At 40.7% G+C, this 10,612-nt stretch overlaps 1 protein-coding gene across 1 annotated transcript in view; it reads left to right on the top strand.

Moving 5' to 3' along the window:
- Positions 1–3,440: 3,440 nt before the first annotated feature.
- PLRG1 (pleiotropic regulator 1) overlaps positions 3,441–10,612 on the top strand; it is a 24,731-nt gene continuing 17,559 nt past the window's right edge. The window contains exons 1-5 of the mRNA XM_019521676.1: positions 3,441–3,544; positions 5,786–5,892; positions 6,121–6,263; positions 7,378–7,431; positions 8,804–8,897. Coding sequence (XP_019377221.1) covers positions 3,536–3,544; positions 5,786–5,892; positions 6,121–6,263; positions 7,378–7,431; positions 8,804–8,897 — 407 coding nt within the window. The 5' untranslated portion in view covers positions 3,441–3,535. The remainder of the gene's footprint in view (positions 3,545–5,785; positions 5,893–6,120; positions 6,264–7,377; positions 7,432–8,803; positions 8,898–10,612) is intronic.

Below are 10,612 nucleotides of genomic sequence, written 5' to 3'. Positions count from 1 at the left end.
GTAATTGTAATGGTTTTAAGACGTTTCTGGACACCAAAAGAATCTGTATCATTTTTATTTAACTGTTTTTCAAGTCAGAGAAACAGAGTTGTGGTGCTTTCTAATATCTCAAAAGCCCAAATCAATTGGCCCTCCTGTTTAAGGGAACTTTGGAGTACCCAGATAAAAAGCCACGTAATTTGAAAGAGCTGAACATGGTGTCACATGTTCTTGGGACCACACAAAGGCATTTACCACATAAATTTGTCAGACCATACATGTGCACAATGGTCATAAGTAGACAGGGCCTACTTTTTCTGGCAATGTGCTGGCCTCATTCAGAACATGGTATAGCCCCAGTCTCCTCTCATTGCTTAGGCTCCTCTTTATCGCAGTCATCTTAATAACCTTTCTGCACACCTGTTCCAGTTTGAATTTACCTTTCTTGAACCTAGTTGGCCAGAATTTTACCTAGCATTCAGCGTTCCAGATGAGGTTTCACCACTGCAATTTACAATGGCATTAAAATTTTCCTGACATGACTGAAAATACTTGTTTTGATACATCTTCAGATCTTATTTTTATTTTTCATAGAGAAAACACATTGGTGGCTCAATCATTCTGTTAAAGACCAACGTAGCAAGGTCCTTCTTCTCCTCCGTTGTTTCAAACTGACAAACTTGAAGTTTATTGTATGATTCTGCATCTTATACTACTAAATTTCATCCCCTTTCTATTACCACAGTCCATAATGTCATCTTCCTGCAGCATATTCTGATCATCTTCTATATTGGTGATAACTCTGAACTTTGTGTCACCAGCAAATGTGGAAAGTATACTTATGCTCTTGATATGAAGGTTATTAATGAAAATATTAAGTAAGGTCAGAGATCAATCATTGAAGAACTCCACTAGTAATCCTTTCTAGCCCAAAGGTTTCTTGTTTATAACAACTTTAGCCTGAATCCCCTTTAGCCTGTTCCTTTACTTTAACAGAATCCCCTTTAGCCTGTTCCTTTACTTTACTTTACAGTTCATATACTAATCCTCCTCTTCTCCAACTCAACAGGTAATAATTTGCAATGTGGTGCCATATGAAATGTTTTTCTAGCCCAGATAGATAAGATCTACAATATTTCTCTGAGCTAGAAAATTAGTTATCTTATCAAAGAAAGATACCAGGCTAGTTTGGCGTGAACTTTCATTGTTTAACTAATGTTGCACTTTAAGCTATATTCCATTAGAATATAGTGTTGATTCTTTTAGTATTCTGAGACTGAAATTATCCAAATATCTTTGATTTTTTTCTCCCACCTAGGGTGTAGTAATTTTCATTTATCTACATTCATTTCCATTGATCATCCTGCCTTTGCCCCAGTATTACCTTACTGAAAGCTGAGGTAACATATCCCTTTAAATTTGGGGCAACATCAAGATTATCTTTAATCTCAGGCCCATCCACACTTTACAGTGACTTCACTTATTTCTTTGTTTTCCTTTTATGCTGTTGATGAACCTGAAGCTATTTGTCCTAATTCCATTTGCAAGGATCAACTCAGTTTGACTTTTGTAAATCTTACTTCATATAGACTTTCTGATTGCTAAGACATAGCTTTCTTCACTGAGCAGTCCTTTCTTTCATTGCTCATTGGATCTCTCTTTATTCCTAATACCTTTTTGAAGTAGTTACTCATGCAGTTAGCATGGACCCTTTCTTCAGAAGTTTTTCCTCCTGACATGTGATCTAAATTCCAGATAGTTTGTTCACCTTTGATTTAAAGGAAATCTTTATGTTTATGCCTCTTTCCTAAACAGTTTACCCTTTGATGTGAGTATTTCATACTCACGTATTTCTCCCTTGTCTCAGCGCTATAGGGAGCCTATACATGAGTGCTGAGCCTGCTCCGATGCACTGGAATTCCAGCATGTCGAAGCAGACTCGATTAATACGCGAGGCTGTGGTTGAGCAGCTTCCCCGGGCTCCCCAGCAGTCACGCAACTGACACCACACTTTACATATATTACACATGTAACTGGCTAATCGTTCAGGCAGTTTAGACTGACCACACATGCAGAGTAATTATCACAGGATAAAAAAAGTCTGTAAAAGAGCCAGGCAGCTACACAGCGAGCGCTGGAGAACGTGTAACCACAACTCTACGGCTGCTTTCTATCCAGCTTGAATGTGAGGCAGGGCGAATTTGATGGTGGAAATAATAATTTTATTACATAATAATTAATAATAATAGATTCATAGATGTTAGGGTCAGAAGGAACCTCAATAGATCATCTAGTCCGACCCCCTGCATAGGCAGGAAAGAGTGCTGGGTTCAGATGACCCCAGCCAGATGCCTATCTAACCTCCTCTTGAAGACCCCCAGGGTAAGGGAGAGCACCACCTCCCTTGGGAGCCCATTCCAGATTTTGGCCACTCTAACTATGAAGAAGTTCTTCCTAATGTCCAGTCTAAATCTGCTCCCTGCTAGCTTATGGCCATTATTTCTTGTAACCCCTGGGGGGGGTAGAGTCTCACCAATTCCCTTCTGCGCCCCCATGATGAATTTATAGGCAACCACAAGGTCGCCTCTCAGCCTTCTCTTGCGGAGGCTGAAGAGGTCCAGGTGCCCTAGTCTCTCCTCATAGGGCTTGGCCTGCAAGCCCTTAACCATACGAGTGGCCCTTCTCTGGACCCTCTCCAGGGTTATCCACATCCTGCTTGAAGTGTGGCGCCCAAAATTTTATTATACAATTTAAAAAAGGTATACAAATAATATATTACTATGTCAAGTATTAATTTATATTGCATGAATAATATATTATATTAAATGACAGAATTTGGTTATAGAATTGTATTATAGCAATACTAATTTTATTATAGAATAATTAATACTCTTATTATAGGATTGATAAAAATTATCACCAGATAATTTAAATTCATTTAAAAATATTTAATGGTTAATTTATAAAAAGGAATGTATTAATGTAGCAATGATTTATTAAAATATATTATGTATACTATATAATGTAATATAACTTATCATATATTATATAGTATAATTAATATATCCTATTAATAAACATTATATAACATTCTATAATATCTAATTTTTTTAAAATTTAATTTTATTAAAATTAATATGTTAATACCTCAATAATTATATGGGACCCCTCTTGCCTGGCCCCCTGCATGGGACCAGTGATATGGGGCCGCGTTGATGGGGGGAACTGGGGATGGGGCATAGGGTCCAGGCCCGAGGCCAGGGCTATGGCGGCCGGGGCTGGCCCTGCGGGAGCCCGGGCTCGAACCTCCGCCTCACCGGGCCAGCCGGCGGCCAGCGCACGCCACCGATTCACCCCACCTCCTCTCCTCATTGCCCCGCCCCTTCTTCCACCAATTGGCTGTTGTTGCACCTAGCCCCGCCCCCCGCTGTCCTCCACCATCCCTTTCCAGCGCAGCCTAGGCGCCGGCTCTCGCGAGCGGGTCGTGGTAGCGTCACTTCCGACACGTCCGGAAGTGTTTTAATAGCGGTTCGGCGGCTGCTGTCGAAGAGGCGACATGGTGGAGGTGAGCCTCTGGCCCTGAGCGCATCCCACCGGCCGGTCTGCTGCCAGTCCTCGGGGCGGGGCTCGGGCTGGTGTCCCTGCACCGGGGCGCGGGGAGGGTTTGAGGGGCCGTACGCAGGGCTGAAGCTCGGGCCTGAGCCCTGGCTTCCTGCAGCCTCCGCCCTGCTGCGGGCCTGGGGGGCGGGTACGATGCATTGACTCTGAAGTGTTCGGACATTTGTTTCCGTGCTATAAATAAATAAATGCCCACCTCCCTGGCCAGTAAAGCAGAAGGGAGATGGGCTGCAGGCCCCATCCAGAGGTCACCACACCCAGAGGACTGGGCCAGGTGGCCTTGTTGCATGTCCTGTTGACATCATAACCAGCACTTCCCATGTAGGGCTTTTGGCAAATGCGCTAGCATAGAAGTTAGGTTTTTGGTTGTAACTGTGTTGCTCTAAGGACGTAGGCAGGCAAGGTTTTTTGAGTGCATGTGATATCTCTTGTTATATATTATATACTCTTATTGTGTATATTTATCTTAGTTTGTCGAATAAAATATGTCATATCTAAAGAACTTTGCCGAGCAGAGGAGGGCCCCTATAATGGTGCTGTGCAAGGGGCGTTCCCCTCCCTGGCAGGAGGTAAACTTGGCATCTGGTCAGTGTTCCAGGCTAATAGAGGGACCTTGGGGGAGACATGTAAATCTGGATATCAGATGTGGTCTTCAGCTGTGGCAAGAGATGTTAAGAAGCTTAGATATTTGGAAAAACTTTTTCACTAGGAGGGTAGTAAAGCGCTGGAACAGCTTACCCAGAGAGGTGGTGGAATCTCCATCCTTCAGGGTTTTAAAAGACCCGGCTAGACAAAGCCTTGAGTGGGGTGATCTCATTGGGGATGGTTCTGCTTTGAGCAGGGGGTTGGATGTAGAGGTGTACCAATATTGGTTGCATATCAGATCAGCACTAACAAAAGGAAAATTAACATTATCAGTAATTGGCCTTTTTTTGGCCAGTGTAGCTGATAATGTCACCGATAAATGCCGTATGCATGCAGGCAGACACAGCATGCATGTGACCAGGAGTGCAGCCTGGCAGCTTGGAGAGCAGCATCTGGCTGGTATGTCTGTGGGGAGGAAGGGGTGGGAGGAAGGGTAATGGGATGTGGTGTGGGGGGGGGGGCCAGGTTAAGGTCCCCACAGTGAGGGAAGGAGTGGGGCAAGGGCAGAGGGCACTGCCCAGCCAGGGCGGTAAATGCGGGCAGCTTTTTTAGGGATTACTACATGCACCTTCAGATTTGTGCGTGGGGCTAGGGCAGGCTGCCTGCTGCGGGGTCAGGGGCTGTCCTCTTCTTGGCAGGGAGCTTGGGCTGCACTCAGGGCAGGAGGGGGCGAAGTGGGTAGTAGTCCTGGGAGGGGTGGCTACAGGGTGGGCTACAGCTACTCCAAAAATTCCCTGTAGCCACTCCTCCCAGTGCTGCTGATGCCCACCGTGCCCGGCTGCATTCCTTTAAATCAGCTATTGGATTGGTATTGATTGATAATCGGCCATTGGAATTGGCCAAGAAAATCTTTATCAGATCCAGTCCAACTAGGAGTGCAGACCTGCTGAGGTCTTTTCCAACCCTAATTTTCTCTGATTCTGTGACTTTGGTATTGTTAATTTTGTTAGTTCTTGAATGGTGCTTTTGCACTTTAAGAAAAAGCAAAGCAAAGCAATTATATTGATAAAACAAGGCCTGCAGGTTTTGGAATCCACAAGAACATGCTGTTTCCTGCTAAGAGACATGCACACAGGTGCCATCATTTGTGTGGTGTTTCTTAAATGATCTTTCTTTTCCGCTTGTTTGCTCTGTGGTTGCAATCAGATGAATAAGCCTGCACCATTGATGCGCCTGAACCATTTGTTTTATTGTCCATGTATAAACATGGAACCAGTAAGTGTGAAGGACAAGCTTTTATCTTCAGTTTGTTTTTACCTCAGTGATTGGAATGGGAAACAGTTGGTCAAAGTTTTGGCCTGCCCTTCTTGATCATGAGAATATCCCAAGGAAAGGAGTGTTATTTTAAGTGAGGGGGCAGTGAAACAGTTTATCAGGCCAAATCTGTAGCTTCCAGCTTCTAAGGATGGCAGTGTACTCTTTTACAAATTCAGTAGTGTCTGTTTTGTTTTGTTTTTAATTATTAAGGAGATAAATTACTGCCTTATTTAATTTATATTGCTGTTTTTGATTCTTCTTTAAATTTTGTTATGGCTTCTTGTAGGACGTACAGAAACATTCTGTGCACACTCTTGTGTTCAGATCCTTGAAGAGGACCCATGATATGTTTGTGGCTGATAATGCAAAACCTATATCATTGGATGAAGAAAGGTAAATATAGCTGTCACTAGCCTGTCGCTGTGTCTTAAAATGTTAGTGTATACAAGTAGTTGCTTTGTTTTATCCAAGTCAGAATGTGTATGTTCAAGCAGAACTACCATCTAGTGGTGGTGAAAGAAAGCAGTAGAACTGACATGATTCAAAATGATTTCCAAAGCATTTTAAAATTTGCAGTTGTTCAGAAGATCAAGTATTAATAAATGTTGTTCTCTCAACCAGTCACAAGGTAAAGATGTCAGTTAAGCTTCACACAGAGTATGGTTCTGTGTTGCACATGCCTATGCTGAAGGAAAATTTGAGAGAGAAGGGTTCCCAGGGTGTGGTGGATCCTTATGGACATAAACAGTATTCTGCAAATCAAGGTTAGTTTGCCTTTGCTTGTATATTTGAATATTGTCTTGTGATATGAAATTAAATCTTAGAATTGCTATGATAATTTTACAAGATAATTCTATGATAATTCTAGTTTAGAAAGAGGTTTAGAAGGAAAACTATCTATTTTTATTGTCCTGTGTGTAACAAGCTTGTCTTTTTAGAATGCAAGTGATTCAGAACAAGGGAAGTCTTTGTCAATATAGACTGTAAGTTTTGGTACTGCATAAAAAGGAAGTGCCATAACATGTTGTTCACAATGGTAGCAAAGAGAGTAAACAGCCTACTTTGGTGTAGTACAAATGTTATTGATAGTTTAACATGCAGAGTGTTTGCTAAAAGTGTTGTGAAACAATTTCAAACTCCCTTTAAGTGTGTAGGTAAAAATAAAGTAATAGTTGGATAACTTTGTGTTATGATGTCTGTTCCCTTTCAAGTAAGGCCCCTTTAAGGCCACAACATAATTCTTGGGGTATTTAAATTTCCTATTTGATACTGTCCAATATGTCTCAAGAATGCCTAATATTTTCATATTCTAGTTGAGATTTTCTTTTAAAAGATGTTCTTTGAAAATCTTCTGGGAGTGATGAGTGGTGAGAGACTGGTATCAATTTCTTGAGAAATGGAAAAGAGCTCATGCTTCCTTTTTTAATTCATACTGTCACATACTAATCAAGTTGTTTGAATCAGATCATTAGTTTTTAATCTATAAAATACATGTATGTGTTGTATGTGTAAGGATCATGAATTTGCTGAGTAATGAAATACTCTTCCTCCAACCAACTTTTATAATAAATCCTTGGTTATATGAAAATTTACTCTTTAGTTACCTTGTGGTAGACTAGAGTATTCATGAAGGCAAGTCTTTTGGTAGTGAGCAGTGGCATCACTGGTTCATAGATGGAGTTTTTCTGATCAATTCTAGAAAACACTGAGAACAAATGAACAGTACTCAAGTACTGTAATGCTAATATAGTGTTACAACTTTGGCATGACTGCACTTTCTTCAAATGCTGTCTTACATTGATTTTTTTTTTTTGTAATTTGTCACTTAATTATTGCTCTATATAAATGTAAAATAATAAAACATCTGTTACTTTCTAGGACAAGAAGTTGAATATATGATAACAGGGACGCATCCATATCCGCCTGGGCCTGGTAAGTAAATTTTTTTCATAAAAAGGAACACTCTTTAGATACAAATTAAAAACAAGAAAGCTAAAACCAACAAAAAGGAAAGAAGTCAGACTTAATGCCAGTAATGCAACTTTCTTGGTAATTTTAGTTTAATCTGTGAATTGTTCATAAAGATGCTTTGTGTGCTAATGAAGTATTTCTCAGGAGGATTTAAAGAAAAAAGATTTTAAAAAGTGAATAGACGGCCATTCTAACTTAAAGTTACCCAAAGTAGAATAAAGGAGGCTTCACCTATCTTGACTCGAACAGGGGTTTTGATTGATTCAAAGCTGCAGGTTCTAAACCCTTTGTGTTTTTATTTTTCAAATCATATTTTAGAAAATAGGGATTTTTAGTATTTCTAGTAGAACTTCAAGTGATTGATTTCATCATTAAACTATATAGTCTAAGGGTGGCTCTAGTCATTATTTCATCTGTGGCAGAGCCTTCCGTGTGTGATGAAAATGTAAAAGGAATAGCAACTTGCATGCTGCTGCTGGCCAGGTCAGGGAGCACTCTCTGTACAACAGCATCACTGAAGATATTAAGGAGTCATCCCCTAGGATGTCTAGGAGGCTCAGGCTCTGCTACAGCCCAGCAGGATGTCCCTGCCCCTTGGGGGAAGTTTGGGTGGGGGGACCTCTGCTGCCCTGGAGTCTGGGCTGGGCTGGGTTTGTGCAGGGAAGTGGGGGGTGATTTCTCCTACCCCTCCACCCTGTGTTTACTTCTGCTCAGGATGCTCCAGCCTGGCAGGGCTGTCCCTGCTCATCTGGTCTGTGTTTGTGTAGGGGGTGCAGAGAGGGTGTTATTTCTCCTGGGTGCTGTTGGGTAAGGGGAATGAACCTAGTGCTCAGAATTGTTTTGGGCAGGGGTTTCCTCCTTGTTCTTTTTCAGAGAAGTTTACACTAGAGATGGAGCAATGTACCTGTGATGCCAAAGAACTGGCAGATTGCTATCACTCAATTTATTCCTTTCTACATTTGCAAATTAAAGCTTGATAGCAACCAGCTATAAAGATAGTACACACTTTTGAGGTCTATCTTTATATCTGTTTGGAGCTTTTAGTAGTATGATAGGTGCTTTGCATGGTGTAGCTGGTCTAAGTTAATTGCGCAATTAACCAGTTAGTTAAATGTGCAAATACTAACACGTAGAGGGGGCCTAAGACAAACAAGTTGTCAGTTTAGTATAGAAAAAGAAATCATTTGAACATCTAGTTACAGAAACATGTCACAAAGAGGGAATGACAAGGATTTTCTAACCAAATTGTTCTGTTATACAAGTTTAGAAACAAACATTAGTAGCCTTTTTCAGCAGATGTATCTGGCCTTTTGATGCACGTTCTCTCTTCAAGGTGTGGCTCTGACAGCAGACACTAAGGTCCAGAGGATGCCCAGTGAATCAGCTGCTCAGTCATTAGCTGTAGCACTTCCTCCTTCTCAATCAAGGTATTTTTAAATTACTTTCTTAAAACATTTTATAACTTGTAGAAACTCCATGGGGAAATAAGTAGGGCTGTGCACAGCTTTGGTAGCCAATTCAATTCAGAGGAGATTCAGCCTCAGTCGGCTGCTCCTCCAGCTGCTCCTGCTTGCACTGCCTGTCTGTGTAGTCTGTTGCTGAATATCTTCGGGTTCGGCTGAATTGAATCAGGGCAGTGATTCACATTGCTGAGTCAAATCTCTCTCTCTCCAAATTGCTGAATCCAAAGCGAATACTTTGCACTTCACACAGGCCTAGAAATAAGTAACTTGCAGCTAGTGATAAAAATAATCTTAGGCCCCAAATGTCTCAATGTGTGCCTTTTTTAAAAAAAATTAAAAGGTTAGCCTCTACACTTATTAGTATGCAGCTTTTAACTGGTAAATAACTTTTCATAATAAAATCATATTTTAATTGATCTGTGAGCACTAGTGAAAGTGAATCTATATGACAGATGGATTATGTTGTAACAAAATCCATGGTTACATGAGAGAATGAACAAGCATTAGGATCATCCATATACACATAACTGGACATGCACATGTAGAATCTTAAAAGAGAATGTTTTGGGTTTGTTTAAAGCACATCTTGTAGGGACAGCACATAAAGGTATTTTGTTGGGGGGGGTTTATTAAAGATAGAACAATTTCCTTAAGGAATATAATTCTTGTAGTCTTAATTCTGAATTAATGAATTTTTTGTGGAATACATAGAACAAATAGCTCATGTAATCACTGTCAAAAATACCCCTTTTCTGCAATCTTTGAACTAATCACTGTGAGCTGTATTGCAAGCACTATAGTTCCTATTCCTCTCATTCTTTGTCTTTGTTTCCAGTGTTTCTGACAGTTTAGATCCCAGTTCCCTCAGATTACCATACACTTAAATGTTGTTCTGTCTGGTTCATCTCTACTAAAATGCAAATATTCACAAATAGTAATCCTATTTCCATTTTTTATATATTATTCAACTCAAAATGGCTGGGATCAATAAAGGCTATCTTACCTAAGAATTTTTTTTTAATTTTATTTTTAAATACTTGATATCAGTTAACCAGGAGTAAGGTACCCTCCACTTTGAAATCACAGTAGTCTGAAGTATTTTGCTGACTTCCTCATATCTGAGATTTGCAACAATTTAGAAAAATGTGTTTGTAAAAGCAGTTAAAAAACAAAATTGGCAGGATAACTTGAAATGTACCAGATTCCTAGTGATTATATCAGTTTAATTTCATTACTGACATAGAAGAAGAAAATGTATTATTTGGTGTTCAGTCTGTTCTGTGATATCTAGAGCTGAGGAAACTTGGCACACTCATTCTTAAAGATCGCAATAAAAATCATAGAAGGTGGAGTTTGGCTTAATGCTAATTTACAGTGGTACAATTCATCTCTTGGTATTAGAATTTTGAGTTGAGTAGGACTATGATATTCTTCTCTAGGGTCTTTGCTTGACTGCTCATTTTCCACTCTGTGGTTGTTTGGAGCCATCTCATCCAGCCCATGGGGTTCCCCACAGGTCTGGAAATTTGGCAGCAGGGGAATAGAGGCCATTAATACAGTGACTGCTGCCAAATTCCTGAACCCTTAGCCCTGTGTGCACCCACTTCCCCTGTGGGGTTGATCCAGGCCCCCACGTCGGGCCCCCCCCCCCCCCCAACCCCTCACCCCACGGCCGTGGC

The sequence above is a fragment of the Gavialis gangeticus genome, unplaced genomic scaffold, assembly GCF_001723915.1.
Source record: "Gavialis gangeticus isolate Ggan-Ray unplaced genomic scaffold, GavGan_comp1, whole genome shotgun sequence".
NCBI lineage: Eukaryota > Metazoa > Chordata > Crocodylia > Gavialidae > Gavialis > Gavialis gangeticus.
This window is presented reverse-complemented; position numbering and strand designations above follow the sequence as displayed.